At 48.0% G+C, this 17,398-nt stretch overlaps 1 protein-coding gene across 1 annotated transcript; it reads left to right on the forward strand.

The window, feature by feature from the left end:
- The first annotated feature begins 2,141 nt into the window (after nucleotides 1-2,141).
- Apobec2 (apolipoprotein B mRNA editing enzyme catalytic subunit 2) lies at nucleotides 2,142-15,409 on the forward strand. Its single transcript, XM_028766791.1, has 3 exons — nucleotides 2,142-2,393; nucleotides 11,026-11,589; nucleotides 15,003-15,409. The coding sequence occupies exons 1-2, from the start codon at nucleotides 2,263-2,265 to the stop codon at nucleotides 11,567-11,569; spliced, it is 675 nt and encodes a 224-aa protein (XP_028622624.1). The 5' UTR covers nucleotides 2,142-2,262; the 3' UTR covers nucleotides 11,570-11,589; nucleotides 15,003-15,409.
- The last annotated feature ends 1,989 nt before the right edge of the window (nucleotides 15,410-17,398 follow it).

Here is a 17,398-nt window from a genome sequence, read left to right on the forward strand (position 1 = left end):
AGCACAGCACAGCACAGCACAGCACAGCAGAGCAGAGCACAGCACAGCAGAGCAGAGCACAGCACAGCACAGCACAGCACAGCACAGCACAGCACAGCAGAGCAGAGCATATATAATATATTATAGCTTGTAGAAGGATCTCTTAGAGCCAAGACTGGCCTCGTACTCAGTACACAGCCAGTTCTGGCCTTGAACTCCTGTTTTGTTCTACCTCCTCCCAAATGCTTACAGTCTGCCTCACTACACTGATCCTGCAAACCCAGAAGTGAGACATATATCCCAACATGTCCATAGCCTGTTCTCCTTCTGGTTTTCCTTCCTAAGACTCTCCAAACACTCAGCTGTCCCTGCTGCTTCCTGTAGCACAGCAGGAAATCTCAGGGCTCTGTCCCCACCCCTAAGAAATCTCCTGCACACACCTTTCCCTACCTCTTTCCCCACCCCCTCCACGTCTGCCGAGAATACTTTCCTTTTAGATAGTCAGAAGAATGTTTCCTTTGTCTCCTTCAGACTGTTCCGTTTCTTTCCAAAGTCCTTCCCTATTAAAATGTAATCTTGAGTCTGAAGAGATGGTTAAGCAGACAACGAGAACCCAGTATCTACATGGGGCAGCTCACAATTTTCTGTCATTCCACCTCCAAGGTATCTGACGCCCTCTTCTGGCCTCTGCAGGCACCTGCACTTATATGCATATAAGCACTCAGAGACTTACACACAAATAACTAAAAATAAAAAAGTAAGGGCCAGGTCTAGTGGCACACGTCTTTAATCCCAGCACTTGGGAGGCAGAGGCAGATGGATCTTTGTGGGTTCAAGGCCAGCCTGGTGTTCCAGGATATCCTGGGCAACATAGAGAGACTCTTTCTCAAAAACAAAGAAAGAAAAAGTAAGCATCTTTTTAAAAATGTAATCTCAGCCTTTGTCTTTTTCAGATCCTTCCTTGCCTTTTCTCCACAGCAGTTACCATTACTTAGCTGATGTAGCAGCCGACGCCTGCCAGCTCCACAAGAGCAGGGTTTTCCTTTGCTTCTTCCTTTGGTCTGTTCTGCACCTCAGGTCCCAGCGGAGCGTCTGCTCAGCATGCATTTGTCAGATAGGCACAGGACTGGCGGAGGGGATGTGGGCTGAAAACTTGCCTCTTGCACCAAACTTTCAGCCTACCAATGCCGCTTAAGGTCAAATGACCTCAAGCAATGAGACCCTTTTGAGAGTCTCAGAGTCCCGGTGTTTACTGCGACAAGAATACATGTTGTCTCCCATGGCTGTGAAGACTCTCATATAGTTTTCTACAGGTAAACCACTAAACTCATTGCCCATTTAGAAACTCTGAAACTCAGCAAATATGACATCACTACAGCTATACTCGTGGCGGTCAGAAGCTGGAGAGATAGTTAAACTTGATCCTCAACCATGAAAACCAGATCTTGGATCCCAACACGGACAGAAAAACGCTGTGTGGCCTTGAAACGCCTAGGAACCGGGCTCTGAGCAGAGCAGGGGCCTGAAGGTGGCTGGGGCTTTACTGCCTTCTAGCCTAACTCAGACTGTGAGGCACTAGGTTTAGGGACATATTCTGCCTCAAAGAAATGGTGGACATTGATAGAAGAAGACACCTGATGGGGCTTCTGGCCACTGCAGTAACAGGCTGGTATATATATGCTTACGCGCATGCGCAAACGTGGACCCGCCCACCTGGGCTCATGACAGGTATATCAACATGCAGACCCTGAGTAGCAACAGGCATTCTCCTCTCAAATCGTTGGTTTCTATCTCAAGCCCCACAAAGACCCTCTTTTCCTGAACCCGAGTCCCCCCCAGTAGAAATGGGTGGGGTCTCTACAAGTCCCTCCTTCATCACAGGCCTTATCTGTTTAAACCACTGAGAGGCCTTTTCCCCTAAAACTCAGTTGAGTCTGGGTAAATGAGAGAGGAGAGACAGGGAAGACGAGGCCCAGCCCTCCCCACCTGCCAGCTTCCTGTCTGCCTGCTGATAAATAGGGGAATACACATGGCCAGAGTTTCCATTCCCCCACCCTGTCACCCGTCAGTCATTCAATTAAAAAAAAAGATGAGTGAGACAATTCCAGGGGCGGGGCGGGAGGCCCTGCTTATAAAACCTGCAGCTGAGTTGTGGGGAGTACCAAACCTGGTCCTCTTTCTGTCATCCCCAGCCAGGCTTAGCTGCTGACAGCTGCTTGGGACTCTGCCGCCAGGCCCTTGGCTGGCCTGGCAACCTCTCCACCTCTCGGCCACAGTTCCTCCATGGCTCAGAAGGAAGAGGCCGCCGAGGCCGCGGCGCCAGCCTCTCAGAATGGAGATGATTTGGAGAACCTAGAAGACCCTGAGAAGCTGAAGGAGCTGATCGATCTGCCGCCCTTCGAGATTGTCACTGGGTAAGCCTTGTGTGGGGGCTGGGGTCTCCTGCCTGGGAGAGTGTGGGGTCTGAGCAGGCTGTGGAAGGTTAGGCCAAGAATAGTGGAGGCCAAGGTCAGCCGTGAGTTCTGTGTCTAGCATGCTAGCAGGAGGCTTCAGGGTAGCAAAGGCCTCTTATCTTTATTTTGTTTTTATTAATTAATTAATTAATTAATTAGAATCAGTGTGTTACTATGTAACTCTGGCTGGCCTGGATCTCACTATGTAGACCAGGCAGGCCTTGAACTCACAGAGATCATCCTCCTGCCTTTGCCTCTTCATTGCTGGGATTAAAAGCACATGTCACCAGGTCCAGATACTCTTTTTTTGAGGTGACGACCTGGACCTCGTCATCAGAAGGATGTAAGAGGAGTGCTCTGGGAACGGAACCCACAGACTGAAACTACATGACATTTTCTTCACGGCAGTCTCTGACAATGTGCAAAAAGGCAGGATGGGTGAGAGAAGTTTCTGGAAGAGTGGTGGTATGGGTGCTGTGGAGAGGGAGAAGGAGCCCTGGTGGCAGTCTGGACTTGTCTCGTGTTGGGCATCACCTGCCCGTGCATATAGTCCAATCCCAGCAAGCTCGGTGAGAACGGCTATTTAAAGATGATCCCAGCAAGACAGTCATCTCCAGGACTGCAGATGCTTGTGTGTGTACGCACAGCCTATAGCAACGGGCTCAAATCAGTCTGCAGGGTCCCCTCTTGTCCAGATTGTGCCATCCTCACAAATGAGTGCAAGTAGCCTTCCTCCTTCATTCTCTCTATCCCTAGAACGGAAGATGCTGCTAAATCCACGGCAGAATAAGGAGGGGCTGGGAGGGCGAGTGTCCTCCCTGAACTGCGGTTCCCTTCACAGCAGTCCCCAGCAATGCGCAAAGGCTGAGTGGGGGCACACCGAGTCTGGGGGGAGCAAAGGCATGAGGGAAGAGCAGCCCTGGGGAGTAGTTTGCACTTGCTGTCTTATGCTTGACCTGTATTGCCCCAGGCCTGGCCTCCGATTTCCTACTTCTAACACGAGGAAGCTACTCGGCTTGATTCTTAATGTCCCTTCCTGCTCAGATATTTTCCAACTTCTAAGAGAGCCCCGGGGGGAAATGTTGCTTGGTTTCTGAGATGTGAAGTAGCCATTGAACTTCCATTCACTCTTGTTCACCCAGATAATCTTGCTCTCATCCTAGGATTAAGGGAACAGCTGGGCACAGACTAATATAGACACAGGGAAAGCCTGGGACGAATAGGCCAGCAGGGTCCTCCATTCCAGTGGCTCGCCTATGGCACAGGATCTTTTTACTGACACCCGAGCGTCCTGGGCCGTGTTGTCCTGGGTTACATACATACCTTCCACTCGATGCAGCTTTTATCTCCCAGATACAGGGCAAGGTGGGTCAACAGTAAAATTAGACTGAGTTTTGAATTGAATACAAACTGGGGTCCCAGAGCAGGGGAGCCTGAAAGTTCTCTGAAGTAACGACATTTGTCTAAGGATTCACAACACGTAGTCAAGGGAATATGCTTATTTAACATCAGGTAATGGAGAGAGAGAGAGAGAGAGAGAGAGAGAGAGAGAGAGAGAGAGAGAGGAGCCGACTCAGGGAAGCTATATATACAATATACCTAAGACCACAGAACCAGGAAGTAGTTCTTGGGCCTCCTAGCCAAGTGTCTTGACCACAGGTCTCCCATGGTAATGAGAGTTGGAGGTTTTCTATGACTCAAGACTCAGAGAAGCGGGTGCAGAGGGGCACCATCCTGAGATCTCTGAGAGCACTTCTGGATGGAGGTGGAGCTCTGAGTGTTTCCTGGACACAGACAGCAGCTGTGGTGATCTGTCTCTTGGGCTTCTCTGGATAAACAGATACTTAAAATAGCCCAGAGGTGTGGCTGTGCCTTTGCAGGGCCAGCAGAGATGGCTCGCCTTTTCCTCCTTTCCAAAGGGCCAGCAAAGCCGCTCCTTTCCTGGTCTAGACTCCACAGGGAACAGGTCTAAAATGCTCCTTAGATTGTCTGTTGTGATTCTATTTGCATGGGGTACTTCGGATGGACAGACAGACAGACAGACAGACAGACAGGAAGCAGCCCTGAGCACAAGAACAAAGAAAGATGGTGGAAGAGTCTGGAGAGGGTCTCTGAAGGCAGATCCTCCCATCTGGAGAGGAGACTCTGACCACCTCTTCCCTGGCCTGTATCCAGGGATTTCCACTGACACCCCGAAGTCTTCACAGTGCAGGATTTACACGAGAGAAGTCAACAAATGTTGGGCTTGCAAAATGGCTCAGCAGGTAAAGGAGCTTGTCCTGCAAGCCCGGCAGCACTCACACAAAGGTGGAAGGGAAGAACTGACTTCCCAAAATTGTCCTCTGGCCTCCAAACATGTGGCATGACATGCATAGACTGGTGTCCACACCACACAGCATGTACAACAAACATACATACACATGATGAGGGTGTGATGATGATGGTGGTGGTGGTGATGATGGTGATGATGATGGTGGTGGTAGCGGCGGCGGTGGTGGTGATATAAAAAAAATCATGTTACAACTTAGGGAATATTTTCCTTACCCTCAAAGAGCTGGGTATATTTCTCTCAGTTCCAGAAGTTTTTCTTTCTGTAGTTTGGTTAAACTTAGGATGGGTCTTGGAAAGATACAACTTGAGGCTTCGAGAAGATATCATCCATCAGTAGTAGCTGCGACTTATTGAGTGTCTACTATAGTTCAAAGTCTCAGAGGTTGGATTACTCTGTTGTTTGCATATAGAAATAAACCTCAGAGGGACAGGGGCTTTGCTCAAGGTTAGCTAGAGTCATAAGGCAAGAAAGCCCAGGACCTTATGACTACAAAGCATAGCACTACCCCCAGACAAACCATAGAATGGACTTTTATGTTCACAAATACTTGCCACCAATGAATTATACACTTGCTGCTTGCTTGTGTTAGAATAGCTCTCTCACGTGAGCACCAGCCCTCTCGTTCATCAGCTCTGGCTCTCAGTTGGTACTTGATAAATATTTGTAGGGCAAATGAATGGGCCTAATGAATGAGCACTTCCATGTGTTAGGCTCTCTGCAAGCCACTGTACTGTGACGGGAAGCAAACGGGAGAGAGGGAGGCTTACGCGGAGAAGAGCAGAACATGGAGAGACTTGCAGTTCTCAGCACTGACAGAATTTCCCGGGCACGCCCTTGCAGCAAGCACGGGGATGCTCGAGGACAACATGATCCCCATCTTTCCGTCTCTGCCATGAGTGACCCTGGCCCTACTCGGCACCATCCTTGTAAGCGTGGCATCGTGTATGCTTCTGTAGAGAGCGTGGCCTGCTGTCACAGGGGTAGCCATAGACTGAGGAAAGATGGCAGAATGAGTTTTCTTTTAACCACGCCTTATTCTTCACTTACTTATTTTACTGTATGCGAAAATATGTTTTGTTCACATGTATGTCTATGCAGTGAGCCTTCGACACCAGTTGTGTGTGTGAACGTGTGCGCATTTGTCTGCACACGTTTGTGTGAGTGCAGGAACATGCACACCATGATGGACATATGTGTGGAGGTCACAGGAGAACCACTTAAGGGTCTATCCCCACCTTCACCTGTTTGAGGCAGGGCCTCTTGCTTTTCCCACTGTGTCTGCTCACTGGCCCATGAGCTCCCAAGGAATCTTCTGTTTCTGCCTTCCACATTCCCATAGGAAGGCCTGGATTATAGACAAGGCACTACCACATCTGACTCTTTACTTAGGGTCTGAGGATTCAGAGTTGGGCCCTGACTCTTGCACAGTGAGCACTTTAACCACTGAGCTTTAGGTTTTTGAGACAAGGTCTCACTGCGTAGCTCTGGCTGTCCTGGAACTAAGTACTTAGACCAGGCTGCCTTCCAGTTCACAGAGATCTGCCCATCTCTGCCCTGACCCCCACTCCCCACGTGCTGGGTTAAAGGCATCAGCTATAACACCCGCCCCTATTCTTAATGACACATTTTCCCACCCTGGTCTCTGGAGCATGCTGGGGAGTGCACTGCTAGAACCAGGAAATAGCCCACCAGCTGCCACCCCAGCCTTCAAGGAGGTCAACAGTGTGGAAAGAGTGTCTCCCACAGAGAAGGCACAGACTTCCTGCTTGCCCTGGGCAGAAAACTTTATGCAGCCCTGCAAATCTAGCATCTTCTCCTTAGTTCTAGAACCTTCTGCTTTGCTCTGCACTCCTCTCCCTGAGCGGTGTCCCATACTGAGCGAGTCTGAGGAAGGTGGTTACTGAGAGCAGAAGCTCTCCCTCTACCACAGGTGTCACACACAGGTCTGGTGAGGGCAACCTAAACATGTCAAACATGTCAGTATCGGATCCTCAGTCCTGAGCGGACTTACCACTCCAGGGCTACTTTTGTAGCAAAACAATCTTACCTCTGACCAGCTAGATCCTAGGGACTCCTATGCTGCTCCCTGTCACTGTGTTTCTGTGCTTAGGAAACACAAATGTTTCAAAGCTTAGAAAAAATATATACTACATATGCCCACCTTAGGTTCCCCTCATTCAGCTGATTTTTTTATTCTCTAGATGTTAGGTTCTGGGTTTCCCTCTTTGTTCAGTTCAATGCCCAGAGTAAGTGGCGCTTAAAAGAGAGCTGGAGCCACACCCCAGGTCTACACCTGAACAAGTGAATGAATACAAAGAAACAAGACTTCAGGCCAAGTGTCACTCTAGCCTACCACCACCACCCCCAACACACATGCGCACATGTACACAATGACACAGAGACAAATGCCCACTGCTTCTTTAGCAGGGAAATCTACTGAGGTGGAGAGTGATGCTTAGCCACACTGCGTTATTAGGGAAAAGGTTTAAGCTGAGAAATTAGACCCCTCTGCTTCCTTTCTTCCCTAAGGGGCTAAGTAAGTAGTCTTGGCTTATCCGGTGTTTCCCCAGTTGCCTGAGATCCCGTGTTACCCAGTTCCCTGCACTGATGTCAGACCTCTGCCAGCCTTTTCCTGGCTGGGTAGTCGTTGGGAGACCCAGGGAACCTCATTTGACCTTTATGCCCCTTCTCACCAGAAAGCCTTAGTGAGGAGGTAAAGGAACCAAGCAAGCTCGGGCTCTCGCCAAGCCAAAGGAAAGTGTAGGCTGCAGGTCCTCCCTTAAGCAGCGAGAGCAGAGGCACTGCGAGAGGCAGGCCAGGCCCTGGGCTGCTGGCAGGACTGGGTCACAAATGGATATTTATAGCGAGGTGACCTTTCTTCCTCTCCCATGGGTTTAGGGTTTCTGGGTCCTCTCTTAATGCTCAGGGAAGAAGAGGAGGGGCAAATGTCAGAGTTTATGAGGGAGGGACTTCAAGCAGTACTCAGTCCTCATCCATTGAGCTAGCTTGCTCTTAAAAGTGAGGCTACAGCGGACAAGGTGGAGCAATGCTTTCTCTGTGTCCCTGGGAGAAGAAATCTCTTTCAGGAAGTGAGGGGAACAGACAGAGCTGGAGGGTGGCCTTGTGAGTGAGTGGAACTATGTAACTGGAAATATTAAGAGGAAAGACATTGGGCGATTGTTCCTGATGCAGTGTGAAGTAAATAGTAAACTCTTGCAGCCAGGGATGGAAGGGCTCAGAGAGCTAAATATAGCCCTGAAGGAATCCTGGGGCTGGGTCCTCAGATAGCTCCAGCTTCATATTGGGAACTTTACCTTGACAGCAGGGGACGTGGGGACATGAGTGGAGAATGTTTGGCAAGGGGAGGAAAAATCCCCGGGTGTGGGGAGCTCCTGAGTTCTAACGATTGGCTGTTTCTCCTTAAGCAGCCAAAGTGTGGGATACTAGCTGCTCCCTGCAGCCCTGAAGTCTGCTGACCTTCCTGGGGAGGGAGAAGCAAAGACGGGCACCCAAGTTAGAGGTGTCCTGGGCCATGTTCGGCAGTTGTTTCGGAGATTACACGTTTATTCTGTAGCACTGTGGATCTTACATGCTGGGCAAGCACTCTCGGGGAGCCACACCCCAGCCTAGTGACTAGTTATAGCAAGAGAAGCAGCCCCTCTGACGGGCATCCTTTCTGTTGCTACTTCTATTGTGAATGCTAACTATGTTCCCCCAAAACTGTTTGTGCAAGAGGGTCTGCGCTACTTTCTGGGAACTTGCCCTCAGTTGGTTCTGACTGGTAAATAAAGATACCAGCAGCTAAAGCGAGGAGAGCTTGCTTGGGCTAAGAAAGCAGAGCTCAGAGGGCTGCACAAATGGGTCCGGAGCGGTCAAGATGGAACACAGAAGCCAGTAAGTGGTAACTCAGAATTATCCACAGGAAGTAGCTTCTAGCAGCATGGAGGCTAGGCAGTCACCCAGCTATTGTGCTGCATAGGGCATATTAAAATACAGACGTTGTGTACGTGTCTTTCATTTGAGAACATAAACCACTGAGGCAGGCAGCGACACTGTCGCCAGGATTTATTAACTAATAATTCAACACCTTTTTACTCCTGACATTGAAAACAAATCTCATCTTCATTGGCCCCCAAACCTGTTCAGGTCTAAATTTTAGGAAAACACTCACAAATGAGGAAAGTAAGAACAATCTTTGAGAGAGCCACAAGCTGTCTCAGCAGGTAAAGGTGCTGGCTGTCAGTTCTCATTACCCGAGCTCCATCCCCCAGCCTCAACTTCTCTCACAAGTCGTCCTCTGATTTCCACACACATGACGTGGCACAGGTGCCTCCTCCCAATAAATAAACAAGTAAATACAATTTTAAAAGAACACGATCATCAACTCTGATGCTTCCTCTCCTTTTATTAATGACATGCTGTTCTTTAAAATGCCTGGCTATTCCAGCACTTGGGAGGCAGAGGCAGGCAGATTTCTGAGTTCGAGGCCAGCCTGGTCTACAGAGTGAGTTCCAGGACAGCCAGGGCTACACAGAGAAACCCTGTCTCGAAAAACAAAAAACAAAACAAAACAAAACAAAAGCCTGGCTACTCCTACTCCATTTATTGCCTGATATAACTCTCCCCTTAAATCTTCTACTTACGAAGCCCACTGTCCTAAGACGTCTAGTGGGCTCTTTAGATCAACCTCAGGCTATGCCCAGCCATACTGCATGAGCCCGGTGTCACCACTGTGATCTTCCCTGGAGGGCCCCTGCAGGTCACTTTTCTTCAGGAACTGGAAGACATCTTGTATGGCCCCATGTACATTGTCCAAAGCCTGTCTTCATCGCTGTAACCAAATGCAATGGAAGAGCAGTTTCTTTGGGCTCACAGTCTGAGGAGATATAACTTGTTGGAGCCAAGCAGGCATAAGTGAGGTGGCTGGTCACGTGGCTTCCACAGCCAGGAAGCTGGAAGCAGGGAACGCTGCTGCTCGGCTCTTCTTTCCCCTTTCTATCAGCCTGAGACCTGAGCCCATGCCGTGGTCCCTACAACTCAGGATAGTTCTTCCCTTCTCAGGTAAATCCCCCTGGAAACACCCTCACTGACATGCCCAGAGATGCATCTCCGGGTGATTCTAAATCTAGTCAGGTTGAGAGACTGACTGTCATGGCGCAGAGGTTCCTCTCCTGACCACTCCTGCAGTGTTCTGGCGTTCCTGGTTATTTATTTACATCTCGGTAGTCTGACTAGATTCTAGTCGCTAGAAGACAGTCACATGGAGGCCAAGGGCCAAGTCTTTCAAGGCTGAAATGACTCAAGCTTAATTACCTTGTGGTATACCCTTGGGTAGACTCATCTTACAGGTAATTCTTACCCCTGATCATGTAAAACCCCTTTCAACTGAGAGACAGCCAGATTCCACGATATAGGCTATTCCGTGACCAAAATGCAACCTATGTGAGCTTCAATGAGAAAGGAAGGCGTGGGGCGATTTGTAAAATCTTTGTCTTATTCCATCAAGAGAAATTTCACAACCTGCTGCCTCATTGTGGCGTGTGCTGATGGGGTGGGTGATGGTGGCACGTGTCTGCCATCCCAGAACTTGGGAGGGAGGCAGAGACAAGACAAGCTGGAGTCCCAGGCTGGTTGGGCTAACTGGACCCTGTTGCGAGAAAGAAATGAGGAGAGGAGGGAAACTCAGAGACAGACTCATTCAGGCCACTTCTTAGTGGAGTAATCAGAATACAAACTCAAATCCAGTTTATGTCTGTCCCTCCCAGTAAGCTCTATGTAAGAGATTTATATTTGCACCAAGCATGGTGGCTCACGCCTCTACTCCCAGCACTTGGAGGTAAATGCAGGCAGGTCTCTGTGAGTTCGAGGCCAACCTTGTCTATATAGTTCATTCCAGGACAGCCAGGACTACATAAAAAAAAATTATATTGTTTTCAAAAGGTGGATATTTTTATACTGATGTGTATACGTCACTGAGTGTGTACAGGTGACCTTGGTTGCCAGAATTGTGTGTCAGAGCTCTTGGAACTAGAGTTACAGGTAGTTGTGAGTTGCTGAACATGGGGACCAAACTCGAGTCCTCTAGAAGAGTAGCAAGCCCTCATGACCTTTGTGGTCCACTCTCTGTGTGTCGTCAGTGTTAGCATAGACTCGGCTCATTTTCAGTAAGAATGAATGGGTCTTGGAGATCTGCCTGCTCTAGGTTCTAGAAACAAAGACTCACCATTCCCTTCTTCCCTGCCTTGTCCCCTTGACCTACAGGGTACGGCTGCCTGTCAACTTCTTTAAGTTTCAGTTCCGGAATGTGGAATACAGTTCCGGGCGGAATAAGACCTTTCTCTGCTATGTGGTCGAGGCGCAGAGCAAGGGAGGCCAAGTGCAGGCGACGCAGGGCTACCTGGAGGATGAACATGCTGGCGCCCATGCTGAGGAGGCTTTCTTCAACACCATCCTGCCAGCTTTCGACCCGGCCCTGAAGTATAATGTCACCTGGTATGTGTCCTCCAGCCCCTGTGCAGCCTGCGCTGACCGAATTCTCAAAACCCTCAGCAAGACCAAGAACCTGCGTCTGCTCATCCAGGTGAGCCGGCTCTTCATGTGGGAGGAGCCAGAGGTCCAGGCTGCTCTGAAGAAGCTGAAGGAGGCCGGCTGCAAACTTCGCATCATGAAACCCCAGGACTTCGAGTACATCTGGCAGAATTTTGTGGAGCAAGAAGAGGGTGAATCCAAGGCCTTTGAGCCCTGGGAGGACATTCAGGAGAACTTCCTATACTATGAGGAGAAGTTGGCAGACATCCTGAAGTAGGCAACGGAGCTCAGCCTTCCGTGAGTTTTCCTGGCACCCTGGCACTGTCTCTGTATTAACTGTTCACATGAGTAGAAAGGTTTGAGGTCAGGTAGGAAGAAATGCAATTCTCATGGGCTGCATTCTTCTGTATGGATTGGTTGTAGAACATTCTAGAACATTGTTTTATTCCCCCTTTCCTCTGGATCCTTCTAAGTCCTAAATTCTCGGGGTTGAAGAGATGGTTTGGCCATTAAACGCACTGGCTGCTCTAAAGTTTGGTTCACAGCACCCACACTAGTTTGCTCACAACTGCCTGTGACTCTAGCTCCAGGGGGCCTAACACTTCTGGATTCCCGACACTGGAATGCACTTGCTCAGATCCACACACAGATGTGCACAAATATAAAGCAAGGGCTGGCGAAATGCTTAGTGTTGAGAACACTGGTTATTCTTGCAGAGGACTCAGGTTGATTTCTAGCACCCACGTGGTGGCTTAAGACAACCTGAACTCCAGAGACTCCAAGACCCTTACTGTTGGATGTTTTCTAGATCCCTAGTTCTAAAGCCACCACCTCTGTTCTTCTGTGATACAGGGTTTTCATTATTGAGGGGAATTTCTCTTTTCATCTTTTCTTCCCCATTTTTTATTTTTTAAATTATATTGTGGGTGTTTTGCTTGAATGTATGCTTGTGTACCATGTGCGTGTCTTGTACCTGAGGAGGCCAGAGAAGGGCTTTAGATTCCCCTGGAACTGGAGTTACAGGCAGATGTGAGGCACGCGGTGCTGAGAATCAAACCCAGGTCGTTGGGAACAGAAACCTCCAGCCTTGTATTCTACTTTCGATTTGAACCAGATCTGCTCTCCTGCTTTCAGAGGGCTGTTCTTTGAGTGGCTCGGAGACTGTTCCGTGGATGCAGACGGGTAGGGCATCCTTAGGGAATCGCCATGAGAACTAACTCATGGAGAGTCGAACTCGGATGAGAGTAGTGAGCTACTTTATACCAGAGTGTCTAAAGGGTTAAGAGGTGTTTGCAAGTAAAACAGCAGCTTAGAAGTAGTCTCCTACAGATGTCAAGAGGTGACAGGAAAGCTGGAAATAAAGATGAGCTGTTTAGGCAAATAATTAGGACACAATTAAGGCCAATTTGGCCTCTCGCTGAGGGTAAATTAGACTCTCACAGAAACAGGCCAATTATCCTCAGGAAAGAGGGTAAAAGATCCTTCACTATCTTTTGAATTTGGTTTGATCTAGTTTGCTCCCGCAGAACTGCTGTGACTGAACCCTTTTCCAAGGCCAGAGTTACTGATGAAAATCTCCCAGTGATAGCTAAGGCTCCTCACTGCACTCCTACCCCAGTTTAATTTTGGAACGACTCCTGTATTCATAAAACGTGGGCGCAGCATGCATCTGTGAAGATCATACAATTTATGTTTGATGTTTCTCGCTTCCAATACCCTTAAGAGAAGATACAGCTTCACAGACACGTTCTGGAAATCTCATGTTCCGGACCTGCATGTCGGCAGGTGTTTGCTATTAGCCATGCACGTAGGGTGCCCAGACACCCTCATCTTCCTGTCCAAGTGGGCTCACTCTCAGTCTAGTCTCCTTAGCAAAAGGACAGAGCAGAGACTTGGTTGTAGGTAGGTTCACACCATAACATAACACAGGAAACTGGGTCATGATATCGGTAAAGAAAGATTCAAGGATGACTCCAGAAAATACAGAACTTGCTTTTAAAATCCCTCAGAGATGTTTGTTAGCGTAAGCACCACTAGCCAGCATTAAGACTCACCAGAATGGTGACTGCTGACTTAATTCTAACCCTGAGGTGTGTTTTTTCACAGTCTTCAACGGGGAGAGGGCTACAGTGCTGTGTGCCTGTAATCCTAGCACTGGAGAGGCAGAGAGGCAGAGAGGCAGAGAGGCTATCTTGGATTATATGAAGTTTCAGGCTAACCTAAGCTAACTAATGAGACCTTGTCTCAAAAATAAAACTAAACAAAAAACCCAAGAGTTTGGGTTGTGGGTGTAGTTCAGTGGTAGAATATTTATAAAACCCAAAGATTTGTCTGGGGTTGTGAAATGCTTGTCTAGCACACATGCATATGGGATTCAATTTCTAGGTCTGATAATAACAATAATAAAAATAATCTGAGCATGGTGGCAGTCTACGCCCAGCACCAAGAGGTGAGCTGAAGAGAATGGAGAGTTCATAGGCTAGCCTGGGCTACATACTGTATCTCAAAAACAAAACAAAACAGCCTCCCCTACAACAATCCCATGCTTTTAATGAGATTATACTTTTTTTTATTTGTGTGTGGGAAGGGCACACGTCAAGGCACACACATGGAGGTCAGAGGACAACTTACCAGAGTTGGGTCTCTGCTTTTACCATTCAAGTTCTGGGAATGGAACTCAGGTGTCAGGCTTTGCTCCTTAGCTGACTGAGCTATCTCTCCAGCCCCTTTGAAGACTTTTACAGGCCACTTCTGCCAGCTTCCAAACTAGCAAGTCTTCAGGGATTTTCTTTCATTAAAATTGATTAAAGTTTTCAGTGATGATTGTGGTTTTCAGTGATGATTAAAGTTTTAAATTTGGGAGTTTAAACTGATACTCAGTAAATAATCTAGTATGAGGGGAAAGTACATGTCTAAGTCAGCTTATTTGAAGATAGACTATTTTGGGCCAGTCACTCAACTAGTAAAGGTGCTCGCCACCAATCCCGAAGACCTGAGTTTTATCTATGGAATCCACATGTGGAAAGAAAGGACTGATCTCAAAAGTTATTTAACCTAAAACCTACACACTGCCCCCTATACACATAAAGAAATGTAATTTAAAAAAGAACTTAACTCCTTCTTGGGTATACAGATACAACCAGAATTCTTGAACCCATTAGCACACTTCCTTTGGCATATCTGTGGATCTTCTAAGTTCCTGAGGGAAGGTCAAATGTAATCCAAAAAAAAAAAAAAAAAAAAAAACCATGACAGAGTCTAAATGCCCCTAAAGAACAGCCAGCCCTTCTTAAAGTTCACTAAGAAGCAAGCACTTTTTAAATACAATTTGTCTATGTCTCATTTTTATCTTTGCTTTAAGAAAGACTAGCATACTAGCCCAGGGGAAGCAGAGGTAAACGGATCTGAGTTCAAGTCTAGCCTGCTCTGTGTATTCAGTTCTGGACCACACAAATCTACACAGCAGAGTATTTGTACTACATATTTAACTCACGAGAACAGAATCCAAACAGAATCTCTGGGGTTGTGGTAACCACACCAAAGCAACGAAGGAGACAGTCCCAACACCACCTCAGCCAGGAACCATAGGAGGCCCTGGGGGAGACATCTAGGGTTTTTTAGGGAAAGTACAAAAAGAGGCTTTAGTTGTCTCAGAGGGTTGGCAGTTGGGGGTTAGCAAGGCTCTCAGTAACATGCTGTTTCCCATGAAGGTCTGCCCGCTGCCACTCAGAGCAGTGACCAGGATGGCATCTGGGACATGCCTGGCTTCCCAATTCTACTTGGAGTTGGACATCTGACATCAACCAATTGCATTGGACAAGACCCTCCCTCAGAGAACTCAGGCCGCACCTCAGGCCACCATTCATTCAACTATGGCTTTTGTAAAATGGCTATTGGAAGAAAGGAAAATGAAGGCAAGAGAAAGAACTGTGTGTGCTGTGAGCAGCAGGTACCTGGGGGCGGAGGGTCTTAGTGCCTCTCCAGGGGTGCTGCCTGAGACAAAGATCCTCAGATTCAAGGTACAGACCTTTGAAATGCATCTAGAAAAGTGTTTTGAATTGGGCTGGCTTTTTTAAAAAGACAAAATAGCAAAATCAATAAAAGAAATAGTGTTTTTTGTGGTCTGTTCTTTTAAGAAAGTGGGACATTGGGAAGTTCCAATGGACTGTGAGTAGACACCTAGGTGCAGGGATATTGTATGCTAAGATCCAAGCCATGACATTAGGAAGATAAAGCCAGGTTTTGACAGTGAAGCACTCGCTCTCCCAGCCTGACTTCTCACCATGATCCAGACCTGAAACTATCTCCTTCCTGAGGGCTGGAGAGCTGGCAATGGCTCAGCGTGTAAAGCTCTTGCTGCAAGCATGAGAACCAGGCTTCAGATCCCCAGAACTCACATAAAGCAGGATGGAGAAGCACGAGTCTGTCGTCTCAGCACAAGATGAAGGCTGGAGAACCCCTGGAGGTATGTGGGCTAGGCGGCATGGTATACCCAGCGGCTACTAGGAGACTGATTCACGTAAGGTAGGTGTGAGGCAGCAGAGTGTTCCGGGCTGTCCAGCAGGTTGAATATGCAAGGCCCTCATTCCATCCCCAGCACTACTGAACAATGGAAGAAAGAGAAACGTGTTCCTGGACTGTTTGTAAAGGAGAGCTTTTCCTTTCCTCTGAAGATAACATGGTGGGCAACACAAGCCTCATGGAATTTTATGAGATAGCCACATCTCAATGGCCAAGCAATAAGCAACTTTCTTCTCCCTAAAGAGGGGGTCAAAAATTAACAGCTAAATGTTCAGACACACCGTGAGACCCTTGGAAACAATGACAGGAGGTGGCAGGGGTCACTTCTCACACTTCTCAAAGGGTTTGTCTGCATCCTCTGCAGAAGTGAAACCACACTGCTTGTCTGGGTGTTGGGTGTCAGGCAGACTCTAACTGGGTTTCTGAGGAGGTGGTGTCCATTCTGTAATCCGGCCAGCTCACCTTTCCTCAGGCTTCATGTGTGGTAAGTCACCAGAATTTGACCCAAAAGCACTTAACCACATCCCCACCAAGGTCCAGAATGCCACTGACAGCCAATCAAGCTCCCCGACTAAAATTAACCATTAACTCTAATCCCTTTAAAAGCAAAGGAGCCTAGAGAGCTACTGATCTGGGCAAGCGTTCAGATGTTTCCTTAGGCGCTGAAGTGTAGGTTGGTGAAGAAACAGTCTAACATGAAAGGCTACAGATTCAATACACGGAAGAGAAGGAACATAAAGATTCCCCAGAGTGAAATACGATGATCTGTCCATCACTGGCTCTCGTCAGCTGCCTCACGTCTTTATACATTCTCTCCCTCGTTTTAGAGACACAGAAGGTTCTAATGAAAGCTTTGGACTCCTCCTATAGCACCAAGCGTAGAACTTGTCTGCATCTCCACCCCCACCCCCCCACCCCCGAGCCAGCAGGCTGCAATATGCTAAGAACACGTCTCACATACCAAGATCATGTCACCAGTGCTCTCCTGGTATCTCCTCAGCCCCTTCTAACTTAGTTGTTATTTTTACACTGGAAGAATCACCCATTCCTGACCAACCAGCAGTCACACTAGAGTACGGACTGTGGTATGTCTGACTGTGCTGACTTGCAGTACAGCCACTGTGGGGTAGAGAGGTCTCCTAGCTGCCTCAATAGCTCTAGTAACAGAACACTGACAAAATCCATGGGCTTTATCTTCCCACCAGAGATATGACGCTTGTCATTAGTTTCAGAGGAGGGACCAATAATTACCGTAGTGCTGTGAGATCCCAGTTAGTTGCATGTCACAATCTTCTAAGGAGGGGAAAACACAAACCCGGAATCTGCCCTTGCTCTAAGTCTTTAGTGTTATTTTGCTGGCCTCCTGATTAAGTCCAGGCATATCCAAACACATCAGCTATGCAGCAGACAGTAACGAGCCCCCACAAGCACTCTAACCCCACCTGGTAACCAGGTGGACACAATCCATGTCCATATTTACCTCTTATCTTGTTGCTCTTCCCAGGGAACCCTGGCTCTTCAAAATTAAGTCAAATGTTTAACCTGTCCCTAAGATCCAGAACACACACATTCAGATGTGCAAACC

The sequence above is a fragment of the Grammomys surdaster genome, unplaced genomic scaffold (assembly GCF_004785775.1).
Source record: "Grammomys surdaster isolate TR1022 unplaced genomic scaffold, NIH_TR_1.0 169, whole genome shotgun sequence".
Taxonomy (NCBI): domain Eukaryota; kingdom Metazoa; phylum Chordata; class Mammalia; order Rodentia; family Muridae; genus Grammomys; species Grammomys surdaster.